Source organism: Gallus gallus, chromosome 1 (genome assembly GCF_016699485.2).
Source record: "Gallus gallus isolate bGalGal1 chromosome 1, bGalGal1.mat.broiler.GRCg7b, whole genome shotgun sequence".
NCBI classification, from domain to species: Eukaryota; Metazoa; Chordata; class Aves; order Galliformes; family Phasianidae; genus Gallus; species Gallus gallus.
In genome coordinates, this window is record NC_052532.1 from 185381397 (window position 1) to 185397217 (window position 15821).

Sequence of the window (15821 nt, forward strand, 5' to 3'; positions counted from 1 at the left end):
ACTGCTCAATCCTGACTCAAAGAAAGATGAAAAGCCAAAATCTAAGCAACCGCAGATTTCTAGTCTTGGTAGTAAAAGGCCACCATGAGTACCGAGATATAGCAGGGATTTACATATCTTGCTCACATTGATCCAATGCCTGTCAAGTAAAGAAGTCCCAGACCCACAGGAATAATGAAAAAACAAACCCACAAGCAATGGGAGTGCTATGCTTAATGGGAATATCTTCACGGGAATATAGGGCCAAAGTATATTCTGACGCTCACCAAAGTGCCTCGACTTTCCACCTTCATTTCCTTCAGGTTAAGCTGATCTGACTTAAACCCATCTCAGGCTTTGCAAAGCTCTCTGCTTTACAGACCTGCCGACTCAGTGCCCACACACCAATGGTGCCCTCTAACAGCCATGGAAGACAGAGGAGGTGCAGCCAATGGTCAGCAAGGTCTGACTGCTTCACTTGGCGCACTGAGTGAGTCGTTTTCAAATTCCTTTCTTCTTAGGGACTGAATACACTCACGCTGGAAAAGTGAAGAAAGAAACGTGTTTATACATTTATTATATACAATATTAAGGCACGAGTTTAAACAGCAAAGAACTGGAAATCTTTGGCTGACCAACAGTATCAATATTTGCTGTGGGTGACACGTAACGCTGCTCATTTACCCACCTATGTACAAACAACCCTCCAGCTGTACAACACTGTACACCAACTCCTCTATACAACCAACAGCAATAACAGAATGACAGTATTTTACAACGAGTTACCAACATCACCTGGAACGGCTGGAGCACCATTTCCCAAAATGCCATTTGGTTCCAGGAGCTGGGAAACCCAGCAGGAAGGCAGCAGCACTCCATGCAAACTATTCATGGTTGGTCTGCGGGTGGCGTGGGCTGTGAGCACACCTTTGGGTGGCACGCTCAGCTGCCTGCCTCTACAGAAGTCATTAAGCAGTTCCATCCGAAGAAATAATAAGCCAGTAATGACGTGCTTTGGGACTCCCAAACAGCCAGGTATCCTTATTTCTTGGAGCAAAATGATGGTGTATTTACTGTCATTTCCCTGCTATCCCCTCGCTTTGCCATCCTCCTGGCCCAGTCCCAGCTGGGCAGTGCTGGCACGCGTGGGGTCGGGAGGTGCCCACATACAGCCAGCCACTGCCACATGCAGGCCTGGCCTTTCCTTACGACATTTAAATTAACTTCAGAGGGAGAATAAAATTATTTCACAAGGCATATATTAAGCGGCACAGCATCTCCAAAGGGGTTTTACACATCTGGGTTTGCAAAGCTGCTAATACTCAAAACACACGGCTCTCCTGACGGCACAACCTATCTAGCACTGCTGCGCTTAACAAGTGCAAAAACTAGAAGGAAGGCAACACCAACACGTCTGACCACACACACACACAGATAAGTGCATGGACTCAGCATAGCAATTTTGTTTTACAACGAAGGTATCTCTTAGCCACGGGGCTCCAGCATCTGCAGCCTTTGGGGTTGCGAGGAGTTCAGTTTTCAGCAATAGGAGAAGGTACAGCGCCTGATGTTCTCCCAGTGTTTCCCCTCCTGTTGATGACTACAGGAGGGGAGAGCCTCGAGCCGGTCCTGCACACACGTGCTTCCAGCCACAGGAGCACCCACTGCTTTTCCACTCTACACAACTTGGCATAAAATCCCACCACCCTTTTCCCAAAGCTAAATTCTTCCCGATGGCATCAGGGCACACTAGAAGATTTGGGAAGAGAAAAGCAAACAGAAAAATATCCTGGAGAGGAAACCTTCCCTACCAGCTTTTGCAATACAGGAAGCAGAAGGTATGTTATGAGTAACACTGCTGTGAGCTGGCTGTCTTACAGACAGGTGCCACCTGCTACAGAAACCAAGGGCTTGGCTAAAAATGAGAAACATTTTGTCTTGGGTGAAGCAGGCTGAGAAGAGCCCGCAGCTCAGCACAAAACAGGTGATGCTCACGCACTGCTTTGCAGTTAAACCTTCCAGGCTCAGTCCTGCATCTCTTCATGCAGAGTCCCACATCAACCCGAACGGCAGGTCTGTTTGCTCAGGGAATATGAGACTGAAAATAAGGAACTGTTCCTGTCCTGCCTGCAGACGCTGCACAGTAAGAGTTATCTTCTGACCTCATATGCAAGCTTGGCTTAGTTCACTGAAATAACTGCAGAAGGCATCAGTGGTTTCTGTTTCCTTCCCATCTCTCCCATGAAAATAGCCCTGAAGAGTTCCTTGGGCTACACTCTGTTACAGTTTTGTGCTCAGATTCTCACTTGCTGAAACCTATGTGTTGCATCTGGCTCTGAGATGGGGCAGCAGAAGATGCACTGATGCACCTCACCTCTTCCGTCTCTGCCCTGCATAGCCCTGTGGTGGAGCTGGCTGGATCCTCCTCTGACTTTTCTTCCTGAAACTTTCCCAGTGTTAGAAAAGGGGTTGCTTCAGCAGGGTAATCTCCCTCCTTTACATTCATCCTCCGTGGAAATTCCAATGAACAACTGCTCCTATCAAAAAACAGAAGTCTCAGCAGGCTCGGAGTTCACAAGACACGAATATCTGCACTGTAATCCGGCTCCAAGAGTAATACTCATCTGGCCCAGGAAGAGGTGCCTGACCTGCATGTCAGGAAAACCACACCACACCACTTCAATTGAATACTTACAAAGAACCTGCCGTGTACATCCACACACCAATAATTCACTAAAATCCAGCAGTGAATACTTTAGAGAAAGGAATCAATACTGAGGAAGACGCACGTTTCTCCAATTACTGTCAGAAGCTCCGCTGGCCTCAGAAGTGCCAGGATTTGGCTCCTGTCCTGGCTGCAGAGGCAGCAAAACAGAAGTGCCCTGTGCACCCAGTCTGTAACCCAGCTACCTTCCTTCTCCACCAGAAAATGCAGTTTCCTATTTCCTCAATGCCCACCTTCTCGGGCCACCTTCGGTTTTCAAAGTCTCCTTCCACTCAGAAAGTCCCAAACATTCATCTCATCACATCTCATCTCTCCTCTTGGGTCCTCTTTATCTCTCGCCTGGTCCCAAGTCTCTGCATAGCAGACTCAAGCTTCAATTCAGGCACAAACTTTCTCCTTCCTTCTTCAAATTCTGAGAGTCAGTTTTTAAGGTTGGCACACCGACGATGTTCTCAGACGTGGGTGTACGCCCACGAAAGCCCAGACACCACCCTCTGCTCAGATGAGGACTTCCATCATGTCTGTGTCTGGAAATTCGGGCTTGTGGAGCAAGCTGCTCACCCTGCCTTTGCTGTCGGGCGGCTTTCCGTGGCTGGAGTTCTCTGCAATGGAAACGAGGCAAAGTCAGTCTTCTGCTCAAATCCAGTAACGAATTGTTTGAAGTAAATACAAAACCTTTTTTTTATTCTGCAAGGGAGAGGTACAACTGCGTGTCCTAAAGACTGAAAGCCAACTAGGGGGCAAGAGTCCATAAGCCTGAGTTCCCTGCACAAAGAAGGCCACAGTAACCCACAGTTTCAAGCAGCTAGAGGTATTCAGCCCTACCAATCACAGACAGGAAATTTCTAGGGGCAGATTTGCTTTTGAGAGTAGAAAAAAGTGTAGGAAACTGACTTCTTCAAAATTGCATTTGTAAAATATGTCTCTCCTTGATAAGGTTGCAAGCCAGCAGTTTCCATCCTCAAAGAATAAATTAAGTCGTACTTCTTTACAAAAAAACCCAAACCATAACAACAAAACATTCTCCGTTTCACTTTTTCGCCATGTGTTTCTTTTAAAAACCAGGCGGTGCTTTCGCTAACCATGGTTTAACCACTGGCTTTTATCCTCAGCAGCATGAATGATGACATTTGTTCTTGGGGAACAAGCTAACAAGTCATGGGGAGCTGGCACTTCACTGCATGGCCCTGCTGCCCCGAGGTGTGCTCCTGCCAGCACTCACCCAGCTTCTCCCCAGCTGGCCGTGCCCCCGAGGGCCGTGGTACCGGGCTGTGTGTCGGGGTGGTGCCCAGCCGGCCGCGGCCGGGGAAGGAGGCGGTGGCGGGCCAGAAGAGCTCAGTGCTTTTGTCCGTCTGGGTGCTGCTGTCCTTGCTGCCCGTCTTCGCGTGGGAGGCTGCTGGTGCCAGCACGGGTGCACACGACAAGGAGGGCAGAGGGGGAGGCAGCGCGGGGCCCGGCAGGTGCTCGTGGTGCTCCTTCCCCAGGAGCAGCCCTGAAAACACACCGAGCTCAGCCACATCCAGCTCAGTCAGAGGTACTGCCCCATACTCACCCCGGAGCTACATCCCCCCTTCTGCACGCCTGTCCCAGTGGTACCCTGGGGCAGGCACACTCACTTTCACACTCCCATTCCACGTGGCACCAAATTCATGATAAGATGAGAGGTAACAGCCTGTAGTTGTGCCGGGGAGGCTCGGGTGGGGTATGAGGAAACACTTCTTCTCAGAAAGAGTGGTGAGGCAGTGGCACAGGCTGCTCAGGGAGGTGATGGGGTCACCATCCTTGGAGGTGTTCAAGAACCATGGAGACGTGGCACTGAGGGACGTGGTAAGTGGGCACGGTGGGGGTGGGCTGGGGTTGGACCAGGTGATCTTAGGGATCTTTTCCAACCTTAACGATTCTATGGTTCTATGAGGCGACAGACTAGCCAAAGCTTAACCAAACCCACTACTCACCTATGCTTCCCTTCCAGATCTTCTCCTCTTTCTTCTCCTCAGTGATCTGGTTGCTGGTGAGCGAGGTCTGGCGTGAGTGTGTGCCCGCAGCAGCAGCAATGGAGGGCACGGAGCGAGCGGGTCGCAGGCTGGCGCTGTCGGCTTTGCCGGGATCCTTCCGTGAGCGCTGCTGAAGGACCTTGATCATGGCATCCTTCTCGATTATTTTTGCGTGGAGATTCTTTATTCTGCCAAAATACAAATGCTGTGCTTACAGGGATGGAAAACAAGTCTATACAGGCAGCAATCTGCAGCCGAGGGCAGCAGGACTGGTCCCCAGGTACATGCCCTGCTGCTCTGTCATCTCTGCTTTTATGTGACCCGGATGAGGAAGCTCCCTGCAGGGCTTCTAAGGGATAACTACGCAGCCTGAAACAAGGAGGATTTCTGGCTATTAACGCCAAATGGTTTATTTTGCAAGGTTAGATGAACTCACCTATTGCTGTGGCTTTACCAACACAGGGAGCAATGAGAGCAACATCCTGACTGTGCTGTGGATTGCTACCTTCACTGAAATAACACAAAAACACAAGCAACATTGCCCCACTGCCGCCAAATCCAGAATCCCTCACTTGGCAGACTGCCACAGGGAGGGGTTTGCCTCAGCATTATCTGAATGAAAATCCTGAGTTAACCTCGTAATTCAGGTCTGTTGGCAACTGCAGGAAAGATTTGTTGCTGAAGTGATGGAAGGAGTTCCCTTTGGTGCCTGTAGCAGCTGGGCTGGGCTCCTGGATCCCACTAAGCCCTGCAGAAACCATCTGTCTGGTGTGCAGAGCTGGGATCTCAAAGACCATAGAAAAAGTTATCTGAGAATCCTCTCCAGGAATTATTAACAACAAATCACACTGTATCTTTGCTGATGTACAACATACGGTTGAATCAACTACATTCCGTGGAGCAGTGAAAGCTGAAACGCCACATCTGAAGAACTTACACATACAAGAGAGACAGACAGTAAGATGCCTTTAGTTTTTGTAGTCAGATGTCTAATTTGCAATGAAAACACAAGATCCTAATCTATCCTTCATGAAGCCGTTGGCAAAACTCCATTGCTTCGCTAGAAGCAGGGTTGGCTTGCATGTGTGAGTGGAAAACAGAAACCAAACCCAGTAGGAACAATCATCTGCACTTTCCACAAACAACACATATACTGTTTTATAGAACTGTCTGCAGACTTGTCATCTTGTGGGGAAGCCAAAAACGAAGGACAGATTTCAAGTGATTTTTCATTAAAAAACCAAAGACATCCCCAAGCACTCTCCCGAGGGATCATCAGCAGACCACTTTTCTCCAAAGAACAGCCTGGATAACAAGTGCAGCCCCATGCTCTAGCACCCATTTATCTACACAGCCACATCTCCACTGGTGTGCTGAAAATGGAGAAGTACCTTTGAATTTTACCTGTGTTCAAAAAAGTGAATACTATACCTTCTACTGCTGGTAAATATATATATATATATTTAGAGGTGTTTTGGGGGGCTAAATTTTGCAGGCTTGTTGCTAAATGCCATGTGAATGCCACCCAACATGAACGTGCACAATTGAGTGTATCCAAAAAGAGCAACGAGCAGGCAACTAAGGAGAGCAGACGCTCTACTTGCTGATTATGTAGGAGTGGGATTACAACTTCAGCTTTTACAACGAGATGCTCTTGTTTCCAGAGGGGGATTTTCACTGAGATTAAGCAAACATTTAGCTTCCTTGCATGCCAACCTACTTTCAATATTGGAACAACCTCAGTTTTTCAAGAAGGTCGGTTGGGGTGCAAGGCTTTGGTGCAAGTAGGGAGGGAGTTATCTAACGGCAGTGAGGAACCAAAGGGTATCCTGATCCCCCTTCCCAACACCCCACCGCACCCAAGGGGAGGAGCCCGGTGGGGTGACCCCATCCCCAGCCCCACAGTGCGGAGGCCCCTTACGTGTACTCCATGTCCTGGCAGCGCCGGTTGGCCTGCACGATCTCCTCCTCCTCCTGCCAGCCCCGCGCCTCCAGCGTGCTCTCACCATAGCTGCCGTTGTGTGAGTGGCTGGGGGCCGAGGTGTCCCTGGCAAAGTGATGTGACAAAGTCAGTTGGGCCCTATGGTCCGTGAGAATGGGTTTTGCAAGTGAGGTTGGTGCTCGCAAAAAAAAACCCCAAATCTCATGTTTGAAGAGTAATGATTGACTGTTAAATTGGATGGCTATTGGTTGTCTTGTGGTGTACCTGGGTTAGTCATTAATGGTGTTAATAATTGGGACCAACGCTAAAGTCACAGCTGAGCTCTGTGAGATTAACAGCCATCCTGGAGGATGGGGTGAGACATCAAGAGGACTGACTCATCCACCGGGGAAGCAGTCCCAAAGTCACCAAGGCTGCACCATGAATGAGAAGCAAAACTGCGCGCTTAGGAAGGTGAAAAACAGCAGAGGAAAATGCTGTCCAGACTGAAGCACAAAAGGAATGTATCGTACTGAGATTAGCACACAGCCATATTTAACAAGGCAAATCTCATCTTAGGATGTATTCAGGGGATTTGGCTCTGAAGAAACTGGGGTGAGACGTTAATTATCCTGGCCCATCATTGCTGGAGACTTTGCTGCAACACATATTGTGTGCTTTGGGGCACCACACTTCGACGCAGACAAACTGGAGACTACCCAAACTAAAGCACTGGGAATGGGAAGGGGTTCCTACAGGACATATGAGGGATGGCTGGAGGAAGCAGGTTTAGTTCAGGCCAAGAAGATACATTAGGGGATGTGTCTTCCAGCATTTAAAAGGCTGTTCTAACGCTGCCAGTGACCTGTTATTCATCACACACACCTGAGGAGGACAAGAATAAATTGAAGCAATCTGCAGCCAGGAGGTTTAGTTTAGATGTTAGGAGAACTTTTTTAATTTGAAGCTTAATGGAGCAGTGAAACGGGACTTAGGCCACAACGCTTCCCTTCTTACAGGTTTTAAAATGAGGTTATAGAAACAGGCAGCAGAACGTGGGCTGGATGCAGCCAATACCAGCAGCTCCAGCTGTGTGCTGTGCATAACCTGTGAATAACCTTATCTGTGCTGTGTAATTTGGCATCTCAAGCTTGGCTTGAGCTTGGTGCCTGAGTTTGGTAAACTTTTGGACATGGCCAAACGGGTAAATTGTCTTTAACTAAACACTGTACTTTACAGGTGTCATCTCACTGAGAGATGCATTAACTCTGCTGGAGAAACAGCATGGAAAGGCAAAGCAAAACGCAGTCTTGAGGAAATACCCATTCCTTATTCCTCCCCAACACTTTCTGCTGCAAATAGAGCTGCCTGCTCACAGCAACACCATCTCACCTCTCTGTTGCAGCCGTGGCTGCAGCATTCATGGCAAAGTGCCTAATGGTGCTCTCCTCCAGGTACTTCTGCTCCCACTTGGTCATGTCGGCTTCCAGGGCCAGGATCCGCTCCTCCTTCTCCCGCACCAGCTCCATCAGTGCCGGTGCATTGTGCTCGGGGAGGTTGCTTGGCTGGAAGCTGCCCTGCCTCTGCCGGAGCAAACAGCCACAGGTCATAGAATCCCAGGACATCCCGAGTTAGAAGGATCATCGATATCCATAGGGAATCCCAGGACATCCATAAGGATCATCGAGTCCAACTCCCGGCTGCACACAGCACCATTCAAACAGGATAGGACCACCACCTGATAAGCTACCAGCCCTTATTCTCCATATGGACAGCTCAAGCTTGCATTAGCCCCAGCACGGAGCTATGTTGAGCCACCTGCACGGAGCAGGGAAATCCTGCCCCTCATTGGGTTGCAGGAGGCCGAGCAGGCTGTCAGGGTGCCAGATCCCTCGATGCACAGGGATTTTGTGGGATGCACCAAACCAAGAGAAAAGGTAGGGAAAAAAAAAAGCAATAGAGCTTTGAAAGACATTCTTCTTCCCTGCCTCTGCTGGTACATCCCAGCGTAACAGTCCCTGGAGATGCTCTGTGAGGTCAGCAGGTGACTTTCCACCCACAGAGGCTGTGAGGTGGTTCCCACAGGAGGCAGACATGCAGCCATGGATGTAGAAGAGCACTGACTCTTTGGATTTACACTGATCTACGTGGGTTTATCTTGGTCTGTTACAGGCATTTAATTACAGCACCCAAGGTGCAAGTAAAGCTGCCCCGAGCTCCTTGGTGGAGATGGGGCAGAAAGGAAGGCTCTGGGGAGACATCACTGCGTCCTTCCAGTACTTGAGGGGAGCTTATAAACAGGAGTGGGACTGACTTTTTACATGGTCTGATAGTGGTAGGACAAAGGGGGATGGCTTGAAACTAAAAGAGGGGAAATACAGGTTAGATGTTAGGAAAGGAATTCTTTATTCAGAGGGGAGTGAGCCAGACAGCTGTGGTGCCCCGTCCCTGGAGGTGATCAAGGCCAGGTTGGATGGACCCTAGGCAGCCTGAGCTGGTGGGGGGCAGTGGGCAACCAGCCCATGGCAGGGGGTTGGAATTGGATGAGCTTTAAGGCCCCTTCCAACCCAAAGCCCTTCTATGATTCAATGATAAGATCCAGCTCAGAGGCTGGCTGGGGTGAGTCCATACTGGGAAGACAGGTACAGAGCTCTGTCAGAAGTCAGTATAAATAAATGGTGAGGCTTTTTAATAAAAAAACTATTTGTTACAGTTCATGGTGCACAGTATTGTGCTAAGGGAGAAATCACGTTCAGCTCTTCCTTCTAGACATTTATCTCCTGGTTACAGGAAAGAAGAGACAGCAGGGCAAGACTGCAGCTTTTGGCTTTGACGCAGTAATGACATGTTTGGAAGATACTTTCTGGAACAGTGCAGTAGGGAATAACCCTTAGGAGCAACTGCTGCGACCACTCCTGCAAACCAGTCAGTGCACTCAGATACTGTCAGACCCCCGGCAGGAAGGCAATGTTTTGGAGCACAGTTCTGCTCTGTAAAACAGAGCCCTGGGGTGCTTCACTCCCAGTCAAAACATCTGCCAGCCCTGCATGCTCAGCCTGCAAGGCTAAGTCAAAAAGGATCATTATATATATATATTTTTTGTTCCTAACATCAATGACAATGATGAGATGCTGTTTGGACTCGTTTGGGTCAAGGAGCAGAAGAGACTCTTGCTCGCTGTCTCCTTGTGTGCCACATCTCCTCTGCTGGCTGGTGAAGAGGAGAAAAAAGCTCTTTTCCTCTGGGATGAGGAACAATTTCAGTAGATGTAACTGCTCCAAGAGACAGCTCTGAGTGAAAACATTGGGGCATCACCGCAAGCACCGTGATTTGTTGCAATGCTGTGTCTCATAAAACAAAAAGTATAAAGATTAATAGTAAAAAATAGCCCAAAGTCTCCCCATCAATACTGATGAGAGATGTGAAGCAAAAGAATCTTTCTTCTTCAAATTCCTTAAGGAGGACTGGTGAGGGCATGCGGGAGCTATGGCAACCTAACACGCAGCTGCTAATTGCAGTTCCAAAAAGAAGCCATGAAGAAAGCAAGTTACAGAGGAATTTTTCTAGCAAAATCATAGCCACAGCCCGAACTCCCAAAGCAAGGACTTGGGTGGGAGTCCATCCCAGTTACCTAATCTATCCATTCTGTCCCAGCCAACAAAGCCTTTTCTAGTTCCAGTTTTACCTTCACTTACACGTATTTTTCTCAAATGATCTTCCCTTTCCACCAGCATCAGCATGTTATATCCCCAAGTGACTTATTTTTTAAGTCAGAGAAGAGCAGGCTAAGAAGAAATTGAGAAGAGCTACTGGAATACAACACACAATTCCAAGATTCTGTGAAACCCAGAGGATGTCTGTATAACCTGTTTGCAAACCCCCCATGAAAGGTTGTTGTAACAGATGCGTTTCTTGATAGATATAGGAGTGAGCCCTTCAGGAGTTACAGCAGCATCAGCCTAGCTTATGTTGCTGTCTTTTTACCCATGCAGAGGTTTGATTAATGCTGTGCATCTACTCACTGCACTACAGCCAGTACCCACGTGTTGGGTGCTTGGTGCTGGTTGTGAACTGGAAATCCTTCCTGCAACCTCCTCGTGTTTTTTTTTTCCCCTTTTCACAGATAGCTGCGCCTGGGACTTGGGGATGGGGAAGAAAGTAAGAGCCCAGGGTACCCACTCAAAGGAGTAACTGTGCATAAGATACAAGCCACCTCCAGCAGCCCCAAAGCAGAGCTCAGCAATCACCCATTGGAAACCAGGGGCTCAAAGGGAAAGCCTCGCGGGCAATCCCAGCCCTAAAGCAAGGTGACTCTCAGAAGGGCTGTGAGAAGGCTCCGTGCTGTGTCCCACACAGGCTATCCCTGCCTCACCTGCTGCATGCGCAGCGAGTCCAGCTCCCGCTCCAGGCGTGTGCGCAGCCGCCGCTCCATCTGCTCCCTCTTCTCACAGGCAGCCTGAAGTTGTGTCAGTGCCTGCTGCAGCTTCTCCACCTTCTCCACATAGGCCTGCTTCCTACGCAGCTGCAGGGACAGCAAGTCACAGAATAGAACCATAGAATCATTAAGGTTGGAAAAGACTGCTAGGATCACCATGTCCAACCATCAACCCATCCCCACCATGCCCACTAACCACGTCCCTCAATGTCACATCTACACGCTTCTTCAGCATCTCCAGGGATGGTGACTGCACCACCTCCCTGGGCAGAGAATTTTTTCCCAATATCCAGCCTGAACCCAGACTGGAGGAACCACAGGTTGGTTTGGGGTGGAAGGCACCTTCAAAGATCACCTGGCCCAAGCCTCTGCCATGGGCAGTGACAGCTGTCAATAGATCAGGCTGCTCAAAGCCTCTGCCAACTTTGAATATCTAGAGGGATGGGGCATTCACAGCTTCTCTGGGCAGCCTGTTCCAGCCTTGGGAAGTGTTGGTTCTCTCCTTCTCCCTCAGCTTTCTGTCATGAATTTTGTCACTGATATTGAAAGTTTTGGGGGACTGCAGCTTCAAGCTTGAAGCTTGATTTAAACCTCTGATTTGGTGAGAGCGTATGCTGGAACAGATGGGCTTTGCCAACACTAGTCAGACCCATCTGCAGCCTGGGGGACAATGGAGGTGATTGGGGTCATTACTACAACCACCACGATTCCATCTGGGGCTACTGATCTCCTTTATTAGTGCATTTGTTTGGGACCTGAAGCTTTTCAGAAGCAAGACAGGAGGCAGAAAAATGCATTAACCCTCACTGACGCTGGTGAACTACTAGATATGTAAGAGACTGGAGGTACTGAGAGCTGCCTAGGCCAGAGCCAAGATGATATTCTGGAGCCTATCCTTTTTTTAAAATACTTAAATTGCTACTGAACTGCAATGTGAGTTCCAACAGACATTTTTTTTTCCTTGTGTGATGTTGGATTCACTTAGATTCCCTCCTGCCAATTATAGTGATAATAAAATTGATTTTTCTTAAAATTCTTCTTCCACCACCCCAAATCCATCCAGGTCACAGATGGAATGAAACTGCTCACAGCAAAAGCAAAATTGGTTGAAGTGAAGTTCTGGCTTCCCACCCAGAACCAGCAACCCACAGCGTGACCTCCCTAGCCCTGCTGTAATCTGGGCTAATGCTCACAACTCCCATGAACAGCAGGAAAGTAATGAGATTATAATCCCCACTGGTGTTTGGCAGCAGTAGGAAGATTGCATTCCTTGGGAGCCGATGACTGCAAAATAGGCACGCTGGTGGCTTCTTAGTGAATATGCTATTTTGCAAGTAGAAAAGTGCCTGTGCTATCTCTCAGCTGTGTGAGCATAGATCTGAGAGGTGATGTGGGCTCCCAACCTTCATCCATGTCCCCACATCCTGCTGGGTACTGAGCAGTCCATGCACGGCAGCCAGAATTTGGCCTTGCAGCAGCCCCTTAGGGTTCAGGGTTCACACGCTTATGCATGAGTGTAACTCTGCATACGTGGGTGAGGCCAAGCACGTGTTTACTGCCTTAGCAATCAATTTTGTTAGAGATATGCAACAAGACAGTTCCCACATTCATAAACTTATAGGAAAGTTCTTGAGCCAAATCTGACTTCTTTTCATCCTGTCTGCAGATTTGTAAGAAATATTTCATCCACGTGCACTTAAGAATCAAAGTACAACATAGTGTCATTGGCTTGCTAGTCGAGTACACATCTGTGAGGGAGGAAGGTTGTAATCAGAAACACAAGATTCTAAGCTCCACTGCCTTGTGGTGTTGCAGACTCAAGGTAAATATGGCTGGAAGTCACCTCAGCAGGTACCAGTCTATCCTCCAGCTGCCAGGCAGGATCAACTCGACCTAAGTCACAGGCTGGAGAGCTGGACAGAGAGGAACCTGATGAGCTTCAACAAGGACAAGTGTACAGTCCTACACCCAGGGAAGAATAACTGCATGCATCAGTAGAGGTTAGGGGCTGACCTGATAAGAGAGGAGCTCTGCAGAGAAGGATTTGGGTGCCCTGGTGGGCCACAGGTTGGCCATGAGCCAGCAGCGTGACCTGCTGGCCAAGAAGGCCAATGGGATCCTGGGCTTCATCAAAAGAAGTGTGGCCAGGAGGTCAAAGGAGGTGATCCTCCCCCTCTACTCTGCCCTGGTGAGGCCACGCTGGGGGTACTGTGTCCAGTTCTGGGCTCCCCAGTTCAAGAAAGACAGAGAACTGCTGGACAGAGCCCAGTAGAGGGCCACAAAAATGAAGAGGGGTCTGGAGCATCTCTCCTATGAGGACGTGAGGCTGAGAGAACTGAGACTGTTCAGCCTTGAGAAGCCTGAGAGTGAATCTTATCAATGCTTATAAATATCTAAAGGGCAGGAATCAAATGGATAGTCTGGGGCTCTTTTCAGTGAGGCCAGGCTCTTTTCAATGGTGCTCAGTATCAGGACAAGGAGCAATGGGCACAAACTGGAACACAGGAAGTTCCATACAAACATGGGGAAGAACTTCTTTACTGTGAGGATGACAGAGCACTGGAACAGGCTGCCCAGAGAGGCTGTGGAGTCTCCTTCTATGGAGATACTCAAGACCCACCTGGACGCCTACCTGTGCAACCTGCTGCAGCAAACCTGCTTTAGCAGGGGGCTGGACTTGATGATCTCCAGAGGTCCCTTCCAACCCCTGCAATTCTGTGATTCTATGAAAACCTGGTGGACGTCTGTATAATGTTTGCAAACCCCCCAGGAACAGGGACACCACAGCCTTCCCCTGCAAACTACTTCATGACCTATTTTCCTTTGCTGCTTGAAAACTTTTACCCTTATGCCTAATCTGGTTTTCTCTTTTGCAATTTAAGCAAACTACTTCTTGTTCTGCTTCCAAAGTGTGATCTACTAGAGCAAGAAGCATTTAATGAAACAATTCACGTATTCACAAGATCAGCAAACTTATCTGAATGCTGCCCTTATCCCAGTGGTTAGGAAAATAAAGATGAAGAAGAGCTACGACCAAAAGGGGCTGATCCAAACCTTGTCGTCATGAAGCAAAAAAGTCTGAGTAGAGACCAGTGGGCCTTATGGAAAAATATCTCCTCTGGGAACTAAACTCTGGTTTGAGTTACAGAATAGCAATTGGGAAAAATCTACGGATTTGAGTTAAAGACTGTAAGAGATGGAGGATTTACTGACTCGCTACGTAGGTTGTTTCCATGTTAATGACTCCAACTCTTTCCTTCTGGCCTGATTTGCTCCGCTTTAGCTCCCAAACACTGCATCCTATTATTTCATCTTATATTAAAAAGCGATGTTTAATCTGGCTGACAGCAATCTCTTCTTAATCTTCATGTGTACAGACTCAAGCTCAGCCATCTCTTAACTTTAATTGTTCACGGCAAAGAACATCTTCTGGGCTTCAAATAAATTCTACGGCTCTTTCCTGACCCCTCTCCAATTATTCAGTCGTTTCTCTGACACAATTCCAGCAGCAGTGTCTAAATGACATGTGGTGATAATACCACCTACATACTTCTGAATTAAATCCTCCTACTAGCAAGCACTCAGGATAATGTAGATTTACATAGGATGTTATGTTAATTCAACTTAGTAGCTGCTGCTTATTTTTCAAGCCTTGATTTGAAAAGCTTTTAAACTCAATTACATTTTGGTGCTACAAGAAATCTATGTGGATTTACAAAGCAGCGCATGAGGTAGAACTCAATAATCATCATCATTTTTACGTGATTTTTTGTTTCTTTCAGTATATCTCAAATTATAATAAGAATACCTGGTTTGAGATGAAGACTCAAAACTTGAACACTATCTGGTTTGCATATGTGTCAAAGCTCCAAGAAGCGGAGATCGTTAAAAAGGTGGCCTCTTTTAGTGATGGAACAGGCCAAAAGCAAGGGAAAGTGGGATGAGGAGTTTGGGTACATGCTGAAAGTCACAGTTTAACCATGCAGTGCCCAAGCTGCTTGACACCCCACTGCAATGAAACCACAGCAGGTGCAAGAAAGCTCATTTAACTCCTCCTAGAATGAAAACCACCTAAGCACTACGAGGTTAACATGGGTTTGCTGAGGCTGAGGGCTCTGACTAACTCTGGAGAATGTGGTTGCATCACATTCGTTCACTGTCAGCCCTTGGATCTAACAAGCCCTGGGCACACAGGTTACCACCTTTGTAACACCCAACATGCCCCAGGCATGAGGTTATCACCTCTGTAACACCTAACATGACCCGGGGAGGTTAGCACCTCTGCAATATCTAACCCACATTGAGCATAAGGTCACCTCTTGAGGAACACCTAACATGTAGGTCCTTACCAGATCTCTAGATGGGAAGGTTTGTCCTCTCTCATTTTAACTTGTAATTCCCATCTAGCAAAGGCATATTTTTCTTGGATGACTAGGCTAGGAACTGGCAACTGCAAAGCTTTTAGACAGAGAGCCCTAAGACTGCAAATGTATTTACAGGTTAAGGATAGCTTCTTACACCACCTGCCTGGAAATCTGTGTTTATGCTTCTGCTGCCTTCACCAGCGTGTGATCAGCAAGTTGGTAATACCTGCCAGTATCCCACTGACAGTCTGTGGAGCAGCCAGAAGCTAAACATGTTTCTTCCCATTCCCTGTGTGATGCTGTGATTGCAGGAGCAGGTGTTACTACCTAAAACATTTCTTTATTCAGCCACTTTGTAAGAAAATGTAAATAGAAAACCTCTGGTTACCTTTAAGGCAAACAG

The 15821-nt window shown here is 48.0% G+C and overlaps 1 protein-coding gene across 4 annotated transcripts in view; it reads right to left on the minus strand.

Annotated features, from left to right (window-relative positions):
- Window positions 1-527: 527 nt before the first annotated feature.
- Window positions 528-15821, minus strand: part of AMOTL1 (angiomotin like 1) — a 66825-nt gene continuing 51531 nt past the window's right edge. For all 4 annotated transcript variants that reach the window (XM_425649.8, XM_004938848.5, XM_004938847.4 and 1 more), the window contains 6 exons: window positions 10992-11141; window positions 8012-8202; window positions 6620-6745; window positions 4660-4886; window positions 3927-4196; window positions 528-3306 (listed from right to left, as the gene is read on the minus strand). In XM_425649.8, coding sequence (XP_425649.4) covers window positions 3203-3306; window positions 3927-4196; window positions 4660-4886; window positions 6620-6745; window positions 8012-8202; window positions 10992-11141 — 1068 coding nt within the window. In that variant the 3' untranslated portion in view covers window positions 528-3202. The remainder of the gene's footprint in view (window positions 3307-3926; window positions 4197-4659; window positions 4887-6619; window positions 6746-8011; window positions 8203-10991; window positions 11142-15821) is intronic.